Source organism: Chanos chanos, chromosome 7, assembly GCF_902362185.1.
Source record: "Chanos chanos chromosome 7, fChaCha1.1, whole genome shotgun sequence".
Classification (NCBI taxonomy): domain Eukaryota; kingdom Metazoa; phylum Chordata; class Actinopteri; order Gonorynchiformes; family Chanidae; genus Chanos; species Chanos chanos.
The window spans coordinates 5778432-5804346 of record NC_044501.1 but is presented as its reverse complement, the minus strand read 5'-3'; the positions used below and the strand labels follow the sequence as shown (position 1 = coordinate 5804346).

The following is a 25915-nucleotide window of genomic DNA, read 5'->3' as shown; positions in this document are numbered from 1 at the left end:
CCATTGGCATGAGTCCCAGTGATGATTTCAGCCACATTAACATGCTCAAAGGCAACAAAATCATGGGAACAAATTTTTGAGCATTTAAAAATCAATAAAAGATTAGACGCCTATTTTAATTGCCGACATATAATATCGGGCTACCATGTGGATTTGTTGGAATAATGAGACTGTTTAAATTCAGGTCTTGTAGCCTATTTTTTTTTCATTTCCACTTTAAGCATTAAGAACAATGTGTAGCCAAAAATGAATAAACAAATGAAACAGTTTAAAATAAATTTACAGCATTTTTCAACATTCTTGCATACAAAATTAGCATTTAACACTGTTAGGACTGTCCTTCAAAAGTTCGTAATGCCGCTTTAGACTTAATGCTTTAGACTTCTTCTGTGATATGGTTATAGCCAGCCTAGTTTACCAACCACTCCACCTCAGGTTTCAGCTTCTCTCATCAGTTAACCACCAGCGCATGTTGTCACATGGATTTTTTTTTATTCAGCAAGCGTGCCAGCTAGCCCTGCTAGAATCTAAAAATATATCTATGATTCCCTTTATTTATAATTCCTCACTGAAATGTTATCCCTGTACAACAGTGGACGGGATTTATATAGAAATGTGTGTCAAAAAACACCCTCTGAGCAGCAGTTCTGGGGATAAAAGTAGCTCTTCAAACTTCAGAGTTTAAAGTTGAATGCCAGAAATAGTTCAGTCTTGCAACAAACCATGGTCACGTCCTGTCTAGTATCAAAGTCTGGTTGTTGTGGTTTAATAGTGAGGGGAATGATTTCATTAGATCTGTGAGGTCATTTTGAAATAGATGCTGGTACACTTAAATGCCACATTTTGAAATAGATTCTTGTACACTTAAATGCCACAGCTTACCAGAATATTAGAACAGGCCCAGTGCATGTTTCATAGTCACAGTTTATCCTTTACCACTTGGATGTGTTGGATAGGCAGAGAGTTCACTTTTCTTTAGACCTTTTTCAGTGTGAATGTGGAGTCCATTACAGCAGCATGGGCCATTATTCCATTGAAACCTTTCGAGCAACTTGTAGGATCAAAGGTCTGAAGAGTTGAGATTGTTCTGGAAGCAAAAAGTCATTTGATCCTGTTCAACCTCAACCACTTGTCTTTTTTCAGTGGAGTCATCGCTTGGAGCTGCTGAACACCATTGCTTTTGCAGTAGGGCTGACATTGCTGTCCTTGGCTGTTCTGACCTTCATCCTGTTTCGTAAGAACTCGAGAGTGAGCAGCGTACTTCGACTGAACCTCTGCATCTGTCTGCTGCTAGCACAACTCCTCTTCCTGCTTACTCAACGTTTTCTGGCTCACAGCAATTACAAGGTGTTGTTAATGGCATATCACCCATCATCAGTTCACTTATATTAATGAAATGGTAACAGTGGTATACATGAAAAATAGGTTGATATTAAATTACTTTATCAAAATCACAAGGATGCTGCTGATGTTTATAGGGATGATGAAGATGATGATGATGATGATGATGATGATGATGATGATGATGATGATAGTAATGGTGACAACTAACATATTTCTTTCTCTAACATCTCGCCTTCTGCTCAGAGAGCATGTGCTGTGTTTGTGGGAATATTGCACTTCCTTTTTCTCTCTGCATTTATGTGGATGTTCCTTGAGGCCATAACACTCTTCATCTCGGTGATGAACCTATCAAAGATCAAATCCAGGCGGAGGGAGGTGCTTCAGTGGAAATACCAGCTTGTGATTGGTTATGTGGTCCCCACTCTTGTGGTTGGTATATCTGTGGCTGTTCAGCGTGACGGTTATGACAGTGAGACGTGAGTCCGGACAGAGCATTGTATTTTATCCACCATCGATTAAATTCTTCAAATGATTTTCAAGTTTGTCAGTGAACAAGAATATGATAGTAATTGCACATTACTGAGGATGTAGAAATCAAAGTGTGACTGACAGGATGATACATTCCATTTGAAGTGCTGTGTTGATCAGTATTAAACAATAACAAACCATTTGGTGTAATGGTTTATAAAGTATGATTTGTGATGGATTCTCTTCTCTTCTATGAAGGTGCTGGATTAAGTTGGGGACGAGCTTTGTCTGGAGTTTCTTGGGTCCTGTTTGCTTCATTCTTGCAGTGTGTATCCTTTAGTGATCCTATTCTGTGTTGGTCAGATAGACTTGCCTCTTATACTGTGAATATACTAATACAGAAGGTGATGGGAGTTCCCTAGGTCCTGAACAGGTTTTAACTAATGTACTTAAACTAGTTGTAGAATCAGCAGTTGAAGCTATAATTTGCTCTCACCTGTCCAGGTGAATTTGATCCTCTTCATCACCATCATCATCACTCTTCAGTGTACACTGATGCACCTGAGCGGTGATGTCTCACAGATCAAAACCAGCAGGTAACACAGAAAGACCCACAACACACGCCTTCACATAAACATCTACATTTTTCTACCACTCCATTACTAATGTCATTAATGCACCTGCAAATAAATTGACACTCTTTAGGACTATGGTGTTCAAAGCACTGGCCCAGTTTTTTATACTGGGTTGCCCCTGGATAATGGGGTTCTCCACAAACATCAGTGAGGGGGCAGAGATCATCTTCCTACTCCTCACGTCCCAGCAGGGCACCTTCATCTTCCTGGTCCACTGTGTCCTCAATAAAGAGGTAAAACAGAAACAGTTTCAAAAATCTTTGAATTTTTTTAGCATGCATATGTTTCCATATGTACTTCGACCTGCATCAGTGAACTCTGGTCATGATATCAACACCCCCCACACACACACAGTCCCACCCCTGTCTTTTTACGTTTGTCTTCAGGTCAGAAAGCAGTACAAAAAGTTGTGGTACACCCTTTGCCCTCACCATGACATCTATGCATTGTCAAATGAGCAGATGACAGAGGTGAGTGACATTACAATTTGCAATTTAGCATTTAGCAGATGCTTTTAGCCATCAGTGCATCAGTCGGATTCCTATAGCTGACACCAGTCAGATTCAAGTGTTATATTTCTGACATGAGTGAGATGTAGTGTGTCTTGGCTTAGGACATGACTTGGAAATGGAATTAAAATAAAAGACTTAGGGAAGTCTTGAGTTTCTGAGGTTGCTTTTACTCCACCAATTCACTGTACAGCATATAAACGCATTAAGATATGTAATGAACTGTTGGAAACAATTATGCTGGTTGGATATCTCCAAAGGGTCCGTTTAACACCTGTTATCAGTGTTTAGGTTACGATTAAAAATGAAAGTGTATATAAAATAACGGTTTTCCCCTGACTCTGTGACCATTAATTTGACTTTTGTGTGTGTGTGTGTGTGTGTGTGTGTGTGTGTGTGTTCTGCAGAACATGAGGACTGTCCAGAGTACCATTTACAGCACCGATGCTGTATGTGTCAACTTGAATAAAAAGGATTAGCAGGGATAGGGGAGCAGAGGAGAGGAGAAGAATCTACAAGCGGTTTAGTCCTTAGTTTTGTCTTTTAGCCCCTAATTCAATTTTTTTATTGTTTGAGTGTCCATTATATATATGTGTTCTTAAGAACATGAGGACACAGTGCAGGGTTCGTATGGTCATGAAAAGCCTGGAAAAGTCATGGAATTAGAAAATAGCAATTTCCAGGCCTGGAGAAGTTTTGGAAAAATAAATAAACCCAGAAAGTTTTGGAAAAGTCATGTGAATTTGCTCCACAGATACCTGTTTAACAGAGCATATCTGGTTCAGTAGGGCTGTGTCGAATGCTAATCGAATTTTAGGCAACCTTTTTCGAACGAAGCTTCAAAAGTCTCTGACGTGATCGTTTTGGCCTGTTTTGGAATACTCTACTTTCTACTCAATAATATGAAAAAAGAGATGATTAATATGAGGGAACTGCAAGTCACATTTTTTATTTTTAAAAGTTTGACACTCTTTACTAGACATTATTTACATCACTTGATCCTGAATTTGCTGTCTTTGTGGTGTCCACGGTTGGCATACCTTCCATAGCTGAGGAGGCCTAAGGTTAAGCTAAACTTAGGCGTAACTAACAATATTGTACACCTTAATTATTAAGAGAGCCATTTTACGAATTCAGAAATTAACATTTCAGATGGTTTCCCAGATTTGTTGTTGAGCGATGGTACACGAGTTTTATCTCGCATATCTGGCACTTTGCTATTTTTTTAAAAATCATTTTCAGTAAGCTTAAAATGCTTTCCAACCAGGGATTTTTTGGACATTTTTTGTCCAGGACTGAGAATCACGAAAGAACGTTATTCCTATTTTATCCGCGAATTTAGGATGCCTTCATAGAGAGCAACACGAGGCTTTCGTTACTGAAATTCAAAAAGTACAGTGTGTTTACTGGCAAAATTGTTCGTTAAATGATATTAAAAGTTGGCCGCTTTGTCTTGCAGTAGCAATAACCTTAAAACTCCAACCGAGCACACCTAATCATAGAATGCTTAATTTCCCAATCGAATGCCAATTCAGTGAACCAAGCCTCGACTTTTTCAGCACCACCCTGTGGTTCAGTTAAGGTGGACTGAGAAAAATCTATATTGGTTAAATGGTACTTTAATATTCTGGCAGATCAGTCACGTCATGTTACTTTATGTTGTTCTCTGCGTGGAGCAACATCAGACTCCGACGTGAGTTGCAGCTTGTACTTTAACAAAATGTAAATTTGCGCAATGCCAGGAAAATGGCGATTTAATCATGTCTGGCTTCAAACCGCATAGCTTGTCATTAATTTTAGTTAAAATATACTGTGATAAATTTGGACATGGATTTTTATTCTTATTTTTCATGTATACACAGACATTTCAGAGAATGTAAGGTCATGAAATTTTACCTCATGGAAATGTATTGGTAAAAATGTGTATGAATCCTGACAGTAGTATTTACAGCACTGATGCTGTCTCTAGTGTTGACTCAGATAAAATGGATTAGTAGGGAGGGGAGAGTTCAGTCCCCGTGTCTCTCTTTACATATTAAATACTAATAAAACATAAAGAGGACATGACGAAATAAAGGCATGGAAGAACAGGGGGTTAAGAAACCATTAAAATGCAAAAAAAGAGCGATTTACAATGCCTACGTAAAAGCACTGTTAAATGTATTAATGAATGTGTTAAAATGAGTTCATTTTAAAAATGTGAAGTGTATCCATAGCTTTGAGTTCTACGAGGGAATTCTACAATTCTACAATCAGATTAAGCTTAGATTCCTTAACATTAAATGACTGAATGACTGTCTGTTTTATCCCCCCCGCCCCCCATTATGAAGTTGATCAAACTGAACCTAAGCATTGGAGAAAAATATGAAAAACAGTAAGCTGAGGAAAGAACATAGAGAACATGCTTTTTATCATATATATAAGACTGTGTCTTGTCAGAGACATTTCTTCCAGTACATAAACATACTCTCTTAAAGACTAGGTTATGTTTCTCATCTTAATTTCAACTGTTTCCATCATCTGGAGAACAATAAAACAAATAGTATTATTCATGCTAAGACTGTCCTCTGTCCTCAGAGCTCACTTCTGCCCTCTGCTGGTCATTAAACATTCTCTTTCTCTGGTTCAGCCATTTAATCATCAGTTGCACCTGTCTTTTGTTACGTAGCAGTACTGATCTCTGTGTATATATACCCTTGTGTCTCTTTGTCTTATTGTGAAGTCATGACTCTGACCTTTAGCAGTATTAATCTTGTGTTTCTGTAAGTACCTAAACCCCTCTCTGGACCTGTACAGAGAGTCTAACTAACCAAAGGCTTTCAAAAAGGGGTGGGGACATGTCCCCAGCGTCCCCAGCATAAATGACGCCAGTGGTTCCAGTGTACTATGCTGTCCAATTAAACTAATAGGGCATATAATTTAAGGGATGTCCTGTTGTGAAAGACAGGTTGGTGTGTGTGAGGAAAATGAGCTGAGTTTTTTGGGGTTTTTTTTTGGATTATGTTTTTATTATGCATGTACTTTCATAACCCAGACTACTGTTAGTTCTCTATGATTTAGATTTTGAAGGAGTATCTCTTCAGTTTGAATTGAAGCTGCTTCCCAAGGTTCTTCATCTTCCAATATAATCCAGTAGATTCCTTCTTTGACCACTAGGGGAACACGTTGACTTTAGGGATCACTGGAAACACATCTTCCTCTCTCAGAGCAGCAATTAATATGCTCTACCACTAGGGGCAGTGATGGGACTAAGGTAATGGTTAAGATTGCAGTGAAAATTAGAGTCAGTATACACACTTCTCCTGTCTGTGAACATTACAGTATGATCTCCTCTGCATGACTGACCCTAAATGAACAATGGAAAAACCTTTCTCTCTCTCTCTCTCTCTCTCTCTCTCCCTCTCTCTCTCTCTCTCTCTCTCTCTCTATCTATCTATCTCGCTCTCGAAACATTTCAGAAGACAGGTTCATTGACTGTATTATCAGATGCTCAGATGTAGCTTTTGAAACTCTGGCCATCAGTCACCTGTTAGACTTCATGCCAGAAATTTTTTTTACATATTAGACCTGTGTTAAGACTGTCTTATCCTATCAGATGTTGAGTGTTTGGAAGTGCTGGACTTGTTAAGCTGCGTCAGGACTGAGTGGATGATGAAATCCAATCAAACTGTTCGATGTTACTGGGTGGAGTTCATTTTGACAAAACTGCCACAGATCTGTGAGAAAAGACAGTTTGAACTGACAAATATACGCATACACAAAAATGCAGCAATGAGGGTGAAATGTTTTATTCCTCTATAACAGCTGAAGGGTGTGTGTGAGAGATAGAGAGTGTATGGTTTACACTCTCTTTTTTACTGTGTGGATGTCACTTTCAGGACGAGAGGCACAAACAAAGTGAACAAAGTTGAACACCATTTCAAATGGGAGTTTAGTGTGTCTGACTTAATGCTGAGAAACTGCATGTTGTGCCAAAACCCTTAAAGAAACAATATATTTTATTCATGATCACAACTAAAATGTTCAAAGAAATGTGTTGTCTCAGACCTCAGATCTTTATCATCTAAAATGATCAGCATAAGAGAAAAGCTCACATCTGTGTGATTCAATTTTTCACCCTGATTTTATGTTCCTAGGTCTTTATAGAGAAGTTGTTCAGTAGTCATAGTGAACGAAAGAAAGAAAGGAAAAAAAAAATCACCTTTTAGCCTACATGCCAGAAATTTCTTTTTCATATGAGACTCACCTTGGTCCTAGCAGATGCTGAGTGTTTGTATTTCCTCGTTCACTCAGTCCTGACCCATCTCAGCAACTGTCTCTGATCTGATCTGTGAGAAAATGCAGTTTGAGTGCTAAAAGAAAAAAAAAACAGCTTTAAGTGTGACACTGTGGATCGGAGACAAACCGATGTTTGTTTCTCTATAGGACTCTGAAGGGTGTGTGTGTGTGTGTAGAAGTACTTTATTCGTCACACACACACTGAGCAGTGAGCAGTGAAATACAGCCTCTGCATTTAACCCATCCTAACATCAGTGAGCACACACACTAGAGCAGTGAGACACACACCATAAGCTACGCTATGAGGACTAACTCCTGGTCTTTTCTGCCAGGGCCTTGGAGCACTAATCCTTCTTCTTTTCATATGAGACTCACCTTGGTCCGAGCAGATGGTGAGTGTTTGGATTTACTCATTCACTCAGTCCTGACCCTTCTTAGCAAGTCAAGCACTACCAGTTAAGCTGTTAGTTCTTCCTAGGTGGAGCTCATTTTGAGTGAACTATCTCTGATCTGATCTCATCTGTGTGAAAAGGCGGTTTGAATGCTACGAGAATGTTTTCATGAGCCTCATCAAGTTTACCGTGTCTGACAAACGACAGTCGAACCTCGACTCTCGTGGGTTTAACTTTCGTGGATTTGATTATTTGCGAGTTTGCCAATAATAATTAAATGGGAACTTTTTTTTTTTTTTTGAGTTTTGCGGCCTACTACGGAAAATTGCAGACAGTGCATAGACTAGAAAATGTAAACCAAGCTAAAAAAAAGTTTAGTAAGTCATAAATGCATAAAATGTATATATTATTAATCCATTCTATCATAAACATATCGTCACTGTCAGGTGGAAACCTTGTATCTCCATATTTCATCTGTTATTTTTATTCATAAATCAATGCTGTTGTTCACCCTTTACGTCTGTCTGTGGGTTTCATAAATATTTAACTGATGAAAAGTTTTAAAAAGAGGCCTGAGACAAGCAGAAGCACAGAAGAATGCAGGTAAACCGCTGTGGGTTGGGGTGCAGTTTAGTCTAACGTTTACTAAAGGAGAAAAAACAAACTGTTGTGAGTGTGAAATGAGTACTGGCCTGTGGATCAGAGATCTCACATGTCTTCACACTCTATCATACCCCAGTGTGTATTTCTCTATAAGACTGTTTGTGTGTATGCGTAGAAGAAGTGTGTGTGTGTGTGCATATGCATATGCGTATGTGAGTGCATGCCCATGTGTGTGCATGTGTGTGTGTAGTGTGTGTGATTGCATGTCTTAAGTAGATGTATTAAGCTCTGTTTTTCTGTGTAGTTCTCTTCTCTAGACTGAGAAGGACAAACAAAGTGAAAAAGGTTCAACACCATTGAAAACCACAAACACTGAAGATGTTATTCTGAATGCGGAAAGAAAGAGACACTAATACAAACCTGAGTCAAAATTCTCTTCATCGTACAATTATCAAACTAGCTGTAATGTTTTCACGAGCCTCATTGAGTTTACCATGTCTGACTAAATGCTGACAGACTACAGTCAAACCTCGACTTTCATGGCTTTAACTTACGTGAATTTGTATCTCCATACTTCATCTGTTATTTTTATTCATAAATCAATGCTGTTGTTCACCCTTTACGTCTGTCTGTGGGTTTTATAAATATTTGACTGATAAAGTTTTAAAAAGAGGCCTGAGACAAGCAGAAACACAGAAGAATGCAGGTAAACCACTGTGGGTCAGAGTGCAGTTCAGTCTAGCATTTGCTCAAGAAAAAAAGAAACTGTTTTAAGTGTGACACTTGTGGACACTTGCCTGTGGATCAGAGATCTCACATGTCTTCACACTCTATCATACCCCAGTGTTTATTTCTCTATAGGACTCTGCAAACAGCTGTGTGTGTGTGTGTGTGTGTGTGTGTGTGTGTGTGTCTATGTGTGTGCGTGTAGAGGAACAAATACTTTATTCGTCACACACACACTGAGCAGTGAGCAGTGAAACGCAGCCTTTGCATTTAACCCATCCTAACACCAGTAAGCACACACACACACACTAGAGCAATGAGACACACACTATAAGCTATGGGGACCAACTGCAGGTCTTTTTTGCCAGGGCCTTGGTCAAGGTCACCGACTGGAATACTGATACTATTCCTAACATGCAAACTCCCCACAGAAAGGGCCTGGGACCCAGGGCCTTCTTGCTGTGAAACACCAGTGCTAACCACTGAGCCACTGTGAAGCATGAGTGTGTGTGTGTGTGTCTTAAGTAGATATGTTAAGTTTTCTTTTTTCTGTTTGGCTGTCACGTTTAGACTGAGAATGACAAACCTGGTGAACAAAGTTCAACACCTTTTTAATCCACAGACAGTGAAGATGTTATTCTAAATGTGGAGAGGAGAGAGAGATAGAGGAAGAGACACTCATACAAACCTGAGGCAAAATTTTATTTGTTCTATAATTATCAAACCATCTTTAACGTTTTCATGAGCTGTGTCCCCTTTTAGTGTGACTGAGATGTTCTGCCAACATTCTGCAAGAAATAGTGTGTTTTATACATGATCTGAACTGAGATGTTCAAATTAATGTGTACTCTCAGACCATCTTTAAAATCTTTGTTTGGCTATCTAAAATTATCAGCGAAAGAGGGAAGGTTTCATCTTCATGGACAATTTTTTCACCATGACTTCCTGTTTTTAGTTCTTTACAGGAAATGAAATCATTCAGTAGTCATGGCAGCAATCATGTTTAAAAAAAAAAAAAAAAGACACGACTGAAACCCCCCACTCTCTAAGAGAAAGGGGTGGAGCTTCAGCTCCCCTTTGTCATACTGTGAATTATGACCAAGCCTTTTGGTGTATGTTATTCATTAACCCTTTCATACTACAATTCGTAAAGCTTTCTAATATTATCATACAAATTTTGATTCATGTGTGAGAGGAAAATAATAACAGTAATAGTTCATATAATACTTTGCTTGGACAGTTCAGTCTTCTAGTTGTTTAAATCCAAATGGTGAATATTCAGTGAACCATCTCTGTAAAGGAAAAGAGAAACTAAAGGAATTCTGATCACAAATACAAAAGAAAGATTGATCCGAGAGAGAAAGGGATGATTTCTAGTTGAGAGTTGATTTTAGATGCTTTGTTTGAGAGAGAGAGAGAGATGTTTTAACATGAGAAGAGGAAGTGAGGGAGGGTTGAACAGTAAAACATGTTAAACACACTCTTTAAGGACATATTGTTAGGTAGACTATATTTATATGTGTGACAACTTCAGTGTGGCAGTCAGACGATGGTGCTGAGACCTGCAACACCATGGTAAGAGACACAAGACAGTAACCTTTCTTTCTTAAAGAGCTTTTGCAGTTTTAAAAAACTATATTTAAAATGGAATATAATAACAAAGCTTCTTCTGCTGACTAATGTGAAGAAATTAACTGACTCATTCCTTTGACTCCTTTGATACCTGTAGTTGCAGTAATAAGCGATGTAGATTTCAGAATAAAAAACTATATTTGAACTGTATGTTTTTGAAAAATTTGAAGACAGTGATGATGTTGTCTAAATGTGTTTTTGCTTTCTGTGATGTTTTGAGTAATTAAACAAACAAAACAATACTATTACACAGGTTATTGTGGTGCCATCATTTGAAATGTCTCTTCCTCCTTCTCTGGTCTTTCTGTTTATGGTTCAGGGTGAGTCTGTTCTCTTTCCTTATTCTTTAAAAATGAAATGAAACAATGTAGGAGGTTTATGTGTAGAAAATGAATACATTTCCTGTGCCAACACTAGAGTTGGTGTCTGTGTACTATGTTCTGTGCTTTGTGTTTCACTAAGAAAAGTCTCACTGTATGAGATGAATGTATGTGAAATGATTCATAGAGACTGTGTAACTGTGCTTAAGACCTCTTTGTACGTTGATCTCACAGTTCACACATCTAGATAAAAAAAGCAGTACCACTTTACATAAGACTACCCTTATAAAGGTGTTTGTGAAAGGTTTATAATCAGACTATTAATTAGGTTGTGAACACTTTATAAATCATTAATAAGCTGTTATAAACCATTAGATAAAAAGCGCAACGATCACCTGGTGCTTACCAGATAGGGATCCCACATTTATCTGTACAGTTAAGCCTCCGATCTCATTGGTTCCTTAGCTTACTTTGTCCTCTCCATCAGCCAGCATTTAAACCTGTCAGCCCCATCAGATATTTGTCAATAAGTTACTAGCATTTAACCATCATTAGCATTTCTTAATGGTCAAAAAGTTTCATTTTCAGCATGCTATCAGCAGCCGTCCTCATTATTATCACAGGTATTGATGTGACATATGCTATCACATTAAAGTGGTATATTGTGGTGCATGTTGGGGATAGATGGGTGGAGCTTCCCAGTATGCCTTCGGGTGATGAACTGTTCAGTATATGTTTCTTGTTGTGGCTTGCATGTAGTCTTTGTGTTGTGTTGTTATTCATTGTGATGGTTTAATGTTATCTGTGTACCGTAAATGTAAATGTCTGTGTGATTTATGTACTTCCTGCCTACCCTACACACATTTTTGGGTATGTTACATCCTGGTTTGAACTGTTGCGAAGTAAAAGGCAGTGTTAGCACACTAGAGAATATCTAACAATTCATTAGTAATTGGTGATGTGTTTTATGTTTTACTGTTAGATTCTGTTTAACAGTTAAAAATGTTAATAACTCATTAGTAAATGATGATGTGTTTTACATTTTACAATGATGCTCCCTTTTGGCAGTTATAAATATTAGTAACTCAGTAGTAAATGGTGATGTATTTTACACTTTACAATAAGGCTCCCTTTTTCCAGATACTTTGCTCACACAACATTTGTTTAGACACAAATGATCGCATACCAATGTATCATTAGACATCATGTATAGTGATGATGTGTGTTTTATGTGTTTCAGGTATTTATGGTCAGAACTGGGGTGTGGCATATCCTGATAGTAATTGTGTCCTGAAGGGTTCATCAGTAAACATGTCCTGCTCCTACACATATCCCAATGATAGTACAGTTAAAACAGTTTATTGGCCAAGCATAAAAATGCTAAACGCCCTGAATTGTCTGAAGAGCCAGATTATAAAGGCAGGTATTAATATCTTGGAGATAAACAGTCAGACTGTAGCATGAAATTAAGTGATGTGAAAGAGAGAGATGCAGTTATGTATCTATTCAGATTTGAAACAGATAAAACAGGGGGGAAATGGACTGGTTTACCTGGAGTCCAACTCTCAGTTACAGGTATTTTCACAACATCTATAGATACATGAAACTTTAGATTGTCATTATTAATACAGTACACTCTGAAATGTAGAACCACCTGTTCTCTGAGTAACACACCAACCTTCATCTGGTATAAAAATGGACATGTTTTAACAAGGAAAAACATGAAGAACAATGAACTCTCTTTCCAGTCAGTCAGCTCTGAGGATAGAGGCAGTTATATGTGTGCTGTACAAGGTCATGAGAATCTTCCCTCTCCTGCTGTCACTCTCGCTGTCATATGTGAGTAGAAATTTATTTCATGAACCATATTTACTGTGACATCACTCATGGAGTTAAACAATCACAGACAGATGTCCGTGAAGATTCTCAGTAATCCAGGTCATGGTTATCCAAGAAGGGGTTAAGTCGAGGTCAACTGGACTTGATTTGTAGATACCTAAAGACCTTTCACCTTTCATCCAAGAGGCTTCTTCAGTTCGGACTGACTGGTGTGGAATCTCATGTATTTAACCTCTGTGGGCTCGTTATCAAGGCCATTCATGTCACTTGGTTTGTTAGTTCTCCTGGTAGTTGTAACGACAGTAGATAGAGTCGCTGGCGTCACACGCGGCCAAGTGTGAATGATTGTTAAATCTCCTAGGAAGGGATGAAAGGACAGCATGTAAGTGAGAGGTGAAACATCTTCAATGATCTCCAAAGCAAGTCTATCTGCCCTGGACTTAAGCCCCTCTTTGACAATCACAGACAGCTTACACCTACTTCACATCACAAGGTGAACAGTTATACCTCCATTAGATATCTCTGTAGAAATGCATAGATATCTAATGGAGATTAAGATATATGATGTGACTCTTCGTGTTTGTAGTTTCATTATGGCCTCAGTGGTCACTGTGATTTTTCTATATTTTGTTTTGACTAGATCCTCCAAAGAAGACCACAGTGTCAGTCAGTCCCTCTGGTGAAATAGTGGAGGGCAGTTCAGTGACTCTGACCTGCAGCAGTGATGCTAATCCACCAGCCACCTACACCTGGTTTAAGAAGAATGGAACTGTCACTATGAGAAGAGAAGAGACCTACAGGATAAACAATATCAGCTCTGAGGACAGTGGAGAATATCACTGCAAGTCCAGTAATCAACATGGACATCAGTATTCAAATGCTGTATCTCTGAATGTTTTATGTAAGTAAGATATGATGTGACCCTGTGTTTGTGGTTTCATTAATTACCTCAGTAGTGAATGTGCATTTTGTATACTCTTTTTTATCTAGATCCTCCAAGAAATACCACAGTGTCAGTCAATGCATCTGGTGAAATAGTGGCAGGCAGTTCAGTGACTCTGACCTGTAGCAGTGATGCTAATCCACCACAGATAAACTACACCTGGTATAAAGAGAGTGTAACTTCACCTGTAGGATATGGACAGAGTTACATCATCAACAACATTCAGTCCAATAACAGCGGACTATACTACTGTGAGGCCCAGAATAAACATGGCTCTCAGAGAACCACTGCTGTTCCAATCAAAGAGAAAGGTATGGAAACTGTCATAGATGTTGTCATATAAAATCTGACTTAACTAGAGATGCATTTCCACAAGAAAATATGAATGTGATTGCACTGCAGCATCATCAAATCTTAGCTGTAGAAATACTGGATCTGTGTCCAGCTGAAGTTTAGTAACAGAGCAAAAGACCATTGAATCCAACTATCGAGCTAATGCCATCTAAGATAAAATTGTTGTCCCCTCAGTTTTGACCATGGCCTTAAGCCAGTGTGATAAAATGATAGCGATACGTACCGCAATAGACACTTTATCAACAGCAATAAGAAAACTGTTCAACAGAATGTTCTATAGTTTCACTTGTATACATTAAATACAAACTGCAAGGAAAGCACATAAGGAATACAAAAAGTTCATTTGCATGAACAAACACCAAATGTGCTCACCCTCGGCTCATAAACAGCCTATCATATCCCTTGATAACAGAGCATGCTTTGAGTGACACGCAAACAGCCAATCATTTAAAAGGTGTATTGTTCTGTCGCACCATCGACATTTGACAGAACAACAGAAACAGCGTGGAGAGAGAAAATGAGTGCAGACGCTGAGGAGATAAAAGTTAATAAAAGTAAAGCAGTTCAATTCAAAATTATGATGGAGTATTAGGGCCACATTGAGGAAGAAAAAAAATTCTGAGCTTCTGAGAATAAGGTTGTAGTGTTACGTGAATAAAATAGTATTAGGAGAAAAAAGAAAAAGAAAAAGTGATACTATTACAAGAATAAATTTTATGAGAGAAAAAGTTATAATTTTAGGCTTTGTATTATGTTAGAGGGGAAATATCAGGACAGCAGCCTGCCGCCTGTGTTAAAATGAGGAACATGGAGCATCTTGTGAAGTTATACTAGTACAAGTTTCACAAACAACGAAATACTTAATCTTTTGTCACATCAGCAGCACATTATCATATGTATCAGGACTTGAGAAGATTGTGCAGGAAACTGTGTCTATTCCAAAGAAAGAATCACGTGGACTTGGAGGAAATTGCCTCTTTTGTTACAGTTCTATTCTTGCAATATGATTTTTTCTTGTAATATTACGACTTTTTTCTTGATATATTATGCCTTTATTCTCAGTAAATTACGTAATATTATTCTCGTAATATTATGACTTTCTTTCTCAATTACGACTTCGACCTTATTCTCGAAATCTCCGAATTTTTTTCCCCTCAGCGTAGTCCAATAGTCAGTCATACAAAATATAGTGGTTAAATTCAACCTTTTTTTCTTTTCTCCTGTAATTAATCAAAATAGGTCATCAAAATTATCCATAATTATCAATATAGACTGAAAGGAAAATTTTTAAGAAGATATTTTTTTTAGCTATATCTCCCAGCCCTGAGCCTAATCATAAGGGCTACATGTTTGCCCCCTCGCAAATCTCAAATGCCCCTTCAGTCATTGCACCCTACAGCCGGCCCTGGTATATTTAAAGCATTTACATGACAAAGAATCTATCATTAGGTTTATATTTACATGTTTATTGAATGAACCTTATGCCACTGTGTACTTGTGCCACTTATGTGTGTGATGTACCTCATTCCGCTGTGTGGAAACTTTTCAAACATGTGTCCATTTATTGTGTGATTTTTGAAAATACAAGTTTTCTGTTGGCTTCACGGTGGTGCAATTTATGAGTTAATATTAGATTAGATTTATTTGTTCAATTCACATATTCAAACTGGATCACTGACAGCTGTAGTAAATACCTACTCAAATAAATCATCTAACTTGATCACATTAAACTGATGTTATCACAGTTAATTACATTCATTTAATCCGTTTTAATTTGCTAGATCAAACTTTGAATGAACATGCTTTATTTTCGTGGAAAAACCTTCCCCAATTAAATTAAATGGCTTTTCACACTGTATGAGCTGACCCTGGGATAACTTAGCCCCTTTCCACACACACATTGTTAACCCAGGACTAACCTAAGCCCAGGGCTATACGATTCACACTACACTTCTACTAGACCTGGGTTAATTGTTCGTTGGAACACATGACTAATGTTTACATTCTACCATTGTTTACTTTACCCCCGTTTCACACTGACACCTTCTAGCCCCATGTTTAGTGGAATTTCTGTAGCATAGCTGAAACAACGGCTATAACGTATCAATAAGCAGTAAATTACATGACATTGTTCACCGTTACAAGCTGGAGCACTATGCAGAGTTTAGGAGAGAGGATCCCTGTGCATATCCTCCTTGTACTGTTATAACTTTGACACAACAATAAATTACCCACAACTTATTCTCTTTAACAAGGAAAAACACTATAGCACAGGACAATTTGTGACACATACACAATTTGTAATACTAATAACTGTACGTTCACAAAATTACACCGCCGAACGTCATACTGGGTACAGTTTGCCAGGTAGCATAACAGTCTTGTTGATATCTGGGAGAAGCTCCGTTGCTATGGTAGATTAAAGAACAGAAAACAGAGATCGAGGATCAAAAAAGTGAGACTGGAGATGCACCAGAAGAACCTGTGCCCAAGAAAGGAGCTGTGTCTGCAGTTTGGAAGTTTTTTGGTTTGAAAAAAAATCCGTCCACACCAGGCTAAATCCGAAGGTAAAACTGAAAACGCAGATTTTATGTTCAAACGTTTCTCTGTACACAACATCATTTTTCGTACCATTTTCCAAATTTTCCACGTCCACACCAAAACGCTGAGCAGAGCAGAGCAGCAATGACTGCATTTCGCCTGTCATGTTTGTCTGTGTCTTCAGCAAGTCATTGTTTTCCCTGTCCACACTACAACGCGAACCCAGCCATCTCAAATTTATGCATCTCATAGAGCGTTTTCAAAAAGTGTTGTTTTCGGTGGAGGAAAACGCTGTTTTAGTATGGACGGAAGGGTTAAACAGAGAAATAATCATGTCTTTTCAAATTTACCTGGGTTAGTGTGGACAGGAACACTCTAAGCATTTTAGGTCAGTTTACAGTGTTTATAGAACCATCTTAAAATATTTTGTTTCAGAAAGAAGCAATGTTAAAGTTGCTGAATTTATTTATTTTTAAGCTCTGTTTTTACTATGTTGCAGTTTGCACAATAAACATTGTTTACATTTTGCAATTGTTTCATGGATATGCTGTATCATTACACATAATGACATATTGTATCTTTTTTGGGGGGCCACACAAAGCCTATAATCAAAGGCTTCATTATATACATGATGAAATTAAAATGTTTTTATATTCTGTGTACTCCTGACAGTAGAATAAGTCACTATAAACCTATATAAAGGCCCAGTCATGAAAAAAAAAAAAAAAAAAAACGTGTTATATCGTGAAATCACAAGAATCTTCAAAAAATACCGTGATACAAATTTTTGGTCATACCACCCAGCGCTAGGATAACCCCACAACCTCGGGGCTAGCCCTGCTCTGGACCAGGGCCAGCAAGCCCTAGGCTAAAGTTGGGGTTAACCCACTTTGGAATGTGCCAGGATTGTGAAAAGACCCCAGGTGTAAGATTTTTCTTGTGTATAAACAGCACCAAAAACTGTGGTACTTCATCCTACCACTTGAAATAGAAGAACAATATGCGATTGCTCACGCAATCACATAACTAGAGCTATGATGAAGTGATTTGTACTTTGTTTTCTCAGGAGACTACAACACTATCATTTACACAGTTACTGGGATCACAGTGTGTGGAGGAACTCTACTTCTCATTGGGTTAATGTGGATGAGGTCAGTCAACATGTGGGAATTTTACATTCAAAATCTCAGTGATTAATAATCCAACTTGTCTACCTCTGAGTATGTTTGTAGAAGTAGAAAAAAAATCATATTGTTGGCAAAAGTATTATTTCCTCATCATATCTTCATTCACTTGTGTATCAGTAAAAAGAAGAAAAGGGGGAGCAATCCTGCAGAACAAAGTTCAAAACAGGCATGTATTCTTGTTTATTATTATTATTATTATTATTATTATTATTATTACTACTATTATTATTATTATTATTATTATTATTATTATTACTATTATTATTATTATTATTATTATTATTATTATTATTATTATTGACATTGTTGTTGTTTTCATTGTTGTTCTATTTATTGCTGAATCTCTCAGGATGTGGCCTGAGGTGCTGTTACAATGCCATGCTATTCTGATTTGGTTTGGCGAGTGAATGAGTCACACTTAAGCTTTTCAGCAGAAATGAGAATATGAAAATTGAATTGATACATTCAATAAAAATAATAATCAGCAAGTCAGTGCTTATGCACACTGATGTTTTTAGGTTGTGTTATTAACTAAGTCCGGCAGAACGCTGGGAGCATGTGTTGAACATTGTTTGTTTACTCTTCTTACAGTAAGTTGAGAGAAAAGACAAAGATTTTCCATTTTGGTTTACGGTATAAGGTTTGGTGAATAGGGATCATGTACTTCCATGCTACTGTATCAGGGTTTTTTTTTTCATCTTTTTGTCCATGACAAAGCCACAGCCTCCTGTGTCAAACCATCTACACATTCCTCCACTCCACCCCTCTACTGGAGGAACTGTGGTGAAAACACTAGGGATGATTATCCCGTAGTTGTCCCTGATCGACCCCTGCATCAGCACAGGCCCAGATAGTCAAGATCTCTCCTGTTTGGTTAAGGAGCTTTACAATGGGCCACTGAGCAAAGGACAGGGGAGGAACATTTTATGTCTGTGTGATGAGTTATTGCCACTTCTTAAACTGATATGAAACCCAAGTCATGCAGGAAAGTGCTGTTAATGTTGGTAATGAATTAAGACAGGAGCTGGAGCATGTGCTCAGTGGTGTTTGATTGCTCCTCTGATGTTAAGTTTGTGTTGGAGTTTGTGATGTAATAGTGAGTTTGTTAAAACTGCACCAAAAGAGTAACACTGAGAAGTGATTTATTTGTTTAAGTTTATTGTTGTTTTTTTTGTTTTGTTTTGTTTTGTTTACCCAGAATTTATTTTTTTAACAGAAATTGTCAAGTCATCATTTAAATACTCTGGAATGAACAGTTATGTAAGTTTATGCTGTATAAAAACAATTTTTTTTTTTAAATTGCTTTACTAAAGTTTCTTACAGGACATTCTGTATAATAATGTCCCACCAAGCGGCTTCAGTGATGGCACCAAATCACATGACCCAAACACTCAGGATGACCCAGCCAATCAGGATGATGAACTGTATGCCAACGTTTCTTTTTCAAAAACTGAGTCATCATGCTCTGTCTCTAACACCTGTTACGATGATATATATGCTAACATGTAGACATGGTGACAGTGTCATGAAAACAACACAGGCACATGACATTCAATGACAGTGTAGTTTGGAGGTTTCCTCTTTATTTTGTTTCTTTATTTTCTCCACAATGCTGTTTCTGGTCTGTCTTTTGGGTTGAGCATTTTGGGACAGTTGTCATTTACATTTACATATTTTAAAATTTTACTTATGCATTCATTGTTTAAATGTTAAGTATAATGTTTTTAATGCAATGCTGAGACCAGTGTAAAGTTATTATTTGAACTATTGCCTCTCTGTAGAATGATATAATTAAAAATACTTCTTTTATATTCTACACAGTGTCATTTTTGCTGGAATCTGCCATTTTGAGTCTGAAATCATGAAATGAATGTAAATTCCTGATAATCAAAGTTTTAAAATGCTTTTCTGTTATTGTCCTTTGGTGACATTGATTTCAGATGTGTTTTATGTTGTTATGTTTTTATCACAGTTTGATGTTGCCTAATACTGATATGATTTTAATGTTGTATATGTTCAGGAAAATGAATATATTCATTCTCCTGATGTACCTGGAAGTGGATCATTGTTAATGTTCAATAAACATGTCATTTCAGTCCGTCACTGTGGATAATTCTTGCGTTACTATGGCTACTAAATCTCCAGAGCTCAATATCTCTGCTCTAATCCAGAAAGCAAAGAAATCCAAATCGTTAGGCAAGAGATTGGTCAAAAACAGGGTACAAACAAGGTCAAAGCCAGAGATCCACGGGGCAACCAAATCCAAAGCGTTAAGCAAAAACAGGTCCAGGTAAACACGGTCAAACATACAAAATCACAGAGGGCAAACTTGCACAGACAGAAAACGGTCACAATCTGACAAAGAACAGACACCAGCACAGGACTTAATTACACAGAACAATTGTCTTGAAGGACAGGTGATTGGTGGAAGTAAATGAGGCAATGATAGAGATCAGGTGAGGGGCGGGGACAGGAGAACACAGGAACAAACAGAAGCACATGGCAATACTAGACACAAACAAAGGCACATGGCAACACAATACCCAGAATGGCCAGCAGGGCGGCCAAAAGACAAAGTCCTGACAGGAGTACTGACAGGAACCATCTTCAGTCCTGTAATGGTTACATGCTTTGAAGTGGTGTCTCTAAATTCGGTAGATTGACAGCTCTGGAGTGTAGTGACATTTCCAACCTGTTCTCATGGAACTGGAATTGAACATTAACATGTGTTCACATACACCATGGACAAAACACCAATAATCGAATTTACTTGAGAAACTGTTGCAGTTCTTTGTTGAGTCCTTTAGAGGGCACTAGTTCACCTCTCTCAGTTCTCAATTTCATTTCCAATACAATGTCTTGAATGTCATTTCATTAAGAACTGATATACAACGGGTTGTTTTAGAACCTTTTCTGATGCTTAAGATTAACATCCATCCATCCATCCATTTTCTCCCGCTTATCCGGGACCGGGTCGCGGTGGCAGCAGGCTGAGGAGGGTCGCCCAGACATCCCTTTCCCCGGCTACATCCACCAGCTCCTCCTGGGGGATCCCAAGGCGTTCCCTGGCCAGCCGAGATATATATTTCTCCCAACGTGTCCTGGGTCTTCCCCGGGGTCTCCTCCCAGTTGGTCGCGCCCGGAACACCTCCATAGGGAGGCGCCCAGGAGGCATCCTGACCAGATGCCCGAACCACCTCAACTGACTCCTTTCAATGCGGAGGAGCAGCGGCTCTACTCCAAGCCCCTCCCGGGTGTCCGAGCTCCTCACCCTATCCCTAAAGGTGCGCCCAGCCACCCTGCGGAGGAAACTCATTTCCGCCGCTTGTATCCGCGATCTCATTCTTTCGGTCACTACCCAGAGTTCGTGACCATAGGTGAGGGTTGGAACAAAGATCGACTGGTAAATTGAGAGCCTTGCCTTCTGACTCAGCTCCTTCTTCACCACGATGGTCCGGTACAACGAACGCATGACTGCCACCGCTGCCCCGATCCGCCTGTCGATCTCTTGCTCCATTTTTCGTAGGGGGCAAGCCACCTTTTTCCGGCATAGGACCATGGCCTCGGACTTGGAGGTGCTGATCCTCATCCCGACCGCTTCACACTCGGCTGCAAACTGCCCCAATGTGTGCTGGAGGTCACAGTTTGATGAGGCCAACAGAACCACATCATCTGCAAAAAGAAGAGACGCAATCCTAAGGCCACCGTACTGGACGCCCTCCTCACCCCGACTGCGCCTTGAGATCCTGTCCATGAAAATTAAGAACAAGATCGGAGACAAGGTGCAGCCCTGGCAGAGTCCAACACTTACTGGGAATGAGTTTGACTTTGTGCCGAGAATACGGACACAGCTCTCACTGCGGTTGTACAGAGACCGAATGGCTCGCAGCAGCGAACCTGGCACTCCATACTCCCGCAGTACCCCCCACAGGACACCCCGGGGGACACGATCGTAAGCCTTCTCCAGGTCCACAAAACACATGTAGACTGGATTGGCAAATTCCCATGATCCCTCCAGTATCCGTGCGAGGGTGAACAGCTGGTCCGTTGTTCCACGGCCAGGACGGAATCCACATTGTTCCTCCTGTATCCGAGGTTCGACAATCGGCCGCAGTCTCCTTTCCAGTACCCTAGAGTAGGCTTTCTCAGGGAGGCTGAGTAGTGTGATACCCCGATAATTGGAGCACACTCTCCGGTCCCCTTTTTCAAAAATGGGGACCACCACCCCCGTCTGCCACTCCACAGGCACTGTCCCTGACTCCCATGCAACGCTGAAGAGGCGTGTCAGCCATGACAGCCCAACAACATCCAAAGCCTTCAGCATTTCAGGGCGGATCTCATCCACCCCTGGCGCCTTGCCACTGTGGAGTTTTCTAACTGCCTCATTGACCTCTGCCAGAGAGATGGGTGACGACCCTCCTGAATCTTCTGGCCCTGCCTCCTCTATGGAGGGCGTGTCAGTCAGATTTAGGAGCTCCTCAAAGTGTTCCTTCCACCGTCCGACCACATCCTCAGTTGAGGTCAGAACATCCTCATCCCTGCTGAGAACAGCCTGGATGAAACCCTACCTTCCCCTCCTTAGTCTCCTGACGGTTTGCCAGAGACTCTTTGAGGCCAACCGAAAGTCCTTTTCCATGGCCTCCCCAAACTCCTCCCATACCCGAGTTTTTGCTTCCATGACAGCTGTCGCTGCAGCCCTTTTGGCATACCGGTACCTCTCAGTCTATTCCGGAGGTCCCCGTGCTAGCCAAGCCCGGAAGGCCTCCTTCTTCAGCCTGACGGGTCCATGACAGGCACCAACGACCGTCTGGCCACAGCTCAAAGCTGCCGCTTCAACAATGGAGGCTCTGAACAGGGTCCATTCAGACTCCATGTCCCCAGCCTCCCTTGGGATCAGGGAGAAGCTCCTCCGGAGGTGTGAGTTGAAGATCTTCCGTACAGGGTCCTCAGCCAGCCGTTCCCAGTTCACCCTCACTATGCGCTTGGGTTTACCAGGTCTGTCTGGCAGCCTCCCCCGCCATCTGATCCAACTCACCACCAGGTGGTGATCAGTTGGCAACTCTGCCCCTCTCTTCACCCGAGTGTCCAGCACATACGGCCGCAGGTCTGATGAGACAACTACAAAGTCGATCATCGACGGTTGGCCTAAGGAGCTCTGGTACCAGGTACACTTATGAGCTACCTTATGCTCGAACATGGTGTTCGTTATGGACAATCCATGACTCGCACAGAAGTCCAATAACAAAGCACCACTCGGGTTCAGATCAGGTAGGCCGTTCCTCCCAATCACTCCCCTCCAAGTCTCTCCATCATTGCCAACGTGAGCATTGAAGTCTCCCAGTAGAACTACAGAGTCCCCAGATGGTGTCTTCACTAGGACACTTTCCAGTGTATCTACGAAGGCTGGGTACTCTGAGCTGCCGATCGGCGCGTACGCCGTCACGACAGTCAGAGATTTCCCCCCTGCAACCCGAAGGCGCAGTGAGGCAACCCTTTCGTTCACCGGGACAAACTCCAACACGGCGGCGCTCAGTCGGGGGCTAACAAGTAACCCCACACCTGCCCGCCGCCTCTCGCCCCAGGCAACTCCAGAGAAGGACAGAGTCCAGCCCCCATCCAGGAGTTTGGTTACAGAGCCAAGGCTGTGCGTAGAAGTGAGCCCAACTATATCTAGTTGGTATCGCTCCACCTCCCGCACAAGTTCCGGCTCCTTCCCCCCCAGAGAGGTGACATTCCACGTACCAAAAGTCAGTTTCTGCACTGTAAGTCCAGTCCGCTGGGGCCCTCGCCCCATCCCGCCACCCGTGTGGCATCGCACCCAGCCCCTATTTCTCCCCTCGCAGGTGGTGGGCCCACGAGAGGGCAGCCCCACGTTGCTCATTCGGGCTGAGCCCGGCCGGACCCCGTGGCAGGTCCAGCCACCAGGCGCCCGTCGACGAGCTCCCCTCCCAGGCCTGGCTCCAGGAGGTGGCCCCGGTCTCCCTATTCCAGGCGAGGTGCCTGTATCTTCGTGGGTGCTGATCATAAGGGCTTTCCGAATCGCTTTTTGTCTGGCCCCTCACCTGGGACCTCTCTGCCTTGGGTGACCCTACCAGGAGCTTAATACTCCAGGCAGCACAGGTCCCAGGATCACAGGGACTCACAAACCCCTCCACCACGATAAGGTTGCGATTCCAGGAGGGGTTAAGATTAACACTTAGGGGTAAAAGCAAGTTTACAACTGCTATACAGTTATGAAGGACAGGCCCAGCAGGTAGACAGTTAATCAAAACAATCCCTGAAGAAGACACCAGTACAACAGAGGGTGAACAGACACATTGACACCCACTGTCAGAACAGTCTCTTGATGATTCATGCCAAATTTGATGGTTATATATTCACCGGTCTAAGACAAGTTTGCAAAAGTAGGTTTTTTTCGACAAAATTCCATACAGTGGATGATTCTGTTCAGTTCATCGTCACTCAGGGATTCAGGGGACATACAGATCACAACTCTAGGACAAATGGTTCAAAAGTCATAAGCAAAAATGCGCTCTGAAATTTGGCCTGTTGGTGGCGCCACAGGGAGTGACAGATTGACCCCCCTTTTTTTTTTTTTTTTTTTGCTTTTCAGAAACATAAATCATAAAGACAGTAATTAATATTTGAATAATGAACTTTATTAACCTTTTTTTATGGCAGAGTTTCTGTTTTTGAAGCAAGAAACAGGAAGTGACAGGACACCTCGCAATGAGAGAAGTGTGAAAGAACAGAGTGTTACCATAGCAACGGTGCCACGTTGCTCACACATTACTTAGAATAACCTTTGAATTCAAAAGTTCAAATTTTAGCGATCGCTCCTTATCAAAAGCGAGAGAGAGAGAGAGAGAGAGAGAGAGAGAGAGAGAGAGAGAGAGAGAGAGAGAGACAGGACTTCCTCATCCTGTGACTGAGTGCACTCCTCTCTATCTCTCATTACATACAAATGACTGACTCTAGTTCATTTTTGGTTGATCTGAAAACTCCAACCAAACTAGCATATGGTCTAAATAGTGGAAACTCTGGCTGACTGAACTCACATCAGTCACAGACAGCTATTGACATGGTAAGTATATTGATATCGGGTATCAATATCGGGCATCGATACCAAAGGTACCACCATAGATGGCATGCAGGCAGTTGTTAAGAAATATTGACAGATGTTAAACAGCTAATTAATTAATATTTTAATAACAGCTTTGTCATCTATAATCAATTACAATAATTACAAACCTGGTATAACCTGATGTAACAATCAGTCTGTCCTCCACTGGGAGCGTTTGTTAACATGTTCATGCTTTTGCACAGCAATTTTCTATTTTGTCTGGTAAGTACTAACAGCATAGAGGTTCAGGTCTGTGTTGGATGCTCAAATGCCTGAGGCATGTAGAAAAAATTAAATAAATAAATAAAAAAAAGGTCAGTAACCATGACAACCTGTATTTGAGATAATGCCCTACTGCTCTATCTACATATATATCTGTTAAGAGTGTAACTTCTGTGCTTTGAGTGTTAACCTTCGTAGCATTAACCAAAGATCTTTTCTGGGTTCGTGTCAAAAGTTCAAACCGTATGTCCGCAGTTTCACGCCCCGGAAAGAAACAAACTGTGACAGTTGGTGGCTGATTGGCATCTCCAACCCCAGGGACCATAACATTCTTAATGCTGTTTACACTGGTCTGATCTAAGACTCTCCCTTTACCATTTTTTCGGTGGTTTCATGTGGGCATGCAGCCATCTCAAATCACACACTCAAAGAATTGAGGATCGTTAGTGCTACAGCAAACTTTTTATTGAAGAGGCCAAGGAAATCCCGCAGGCTTCAGCTCAAAACCCAATTAGATGGTTCTGGAAGAACCTGTTGCTACTGCAACTGGAAGGTGATAGAATAAGCTTAGAACATTAGAATCCACCAACTGTTACAGTATCTGACTGGGCCAGACTAGAGGTAGCATCTGTTAGTTTGTCAAAATGTGGACTTTTTATGTTCATTTGAATTGTTCTCTCACACACATGCACAACAAGTGTATGTATGTGTGTGTGTGTGTGTGTGTATGTGTGTGTGTTGGTGGTTGGGGGCAGAGTTAATGAGATAGAAGAACGTGTTGTAATGTGATATATCTGTG

General features: G+C 40.4%; 1 protein-coding gene across 1 annotated transcript in view; it reads left to right on the top strand.

Annotated features, from left to right (window-relative positions):
• The window catches only part of LOC115815902 (adhesion G protein-coupled receptor E3-like), a 37848-nt gene extending 15287 nt beyond the window's left edge, over window positions 1-22561 (top strand). The window contains exons 7-15 of the mRNA XM_030778870.1: window positions 1144-1352; window positions 1590-1820; window positions 2071-2137; window positions 2317-2408; window positions 2518-2730; window positions 7767-7849; window positions 12148-12249; window positions 13881-14000; window positions 22455-22561. Coding sequence (XP_030634730.1) covers window positions 1144-1352; window positions 1590-1820; window positions 2071-2137; window positions 2317-2408; window positions 2518-2730; window positions 7767-7849; window positions 12148-12249; window positions 13881-14000; window positions 22455-22561 — 1224 coding nt within the window. The remainder of the gene's footprint in view (window positions 1-1143; window positions 1353-1589; window positions 1821-2070; window positions 2138-2316; window positions 2409-2517; window positions 2731-7766; window positions 7850-12147; window positions 12250-13880; window positions 14001-22454) is intronic.
• The last annotated feature ends 3354 nt before the right edge of the window (window positions 22562-25915 follow it).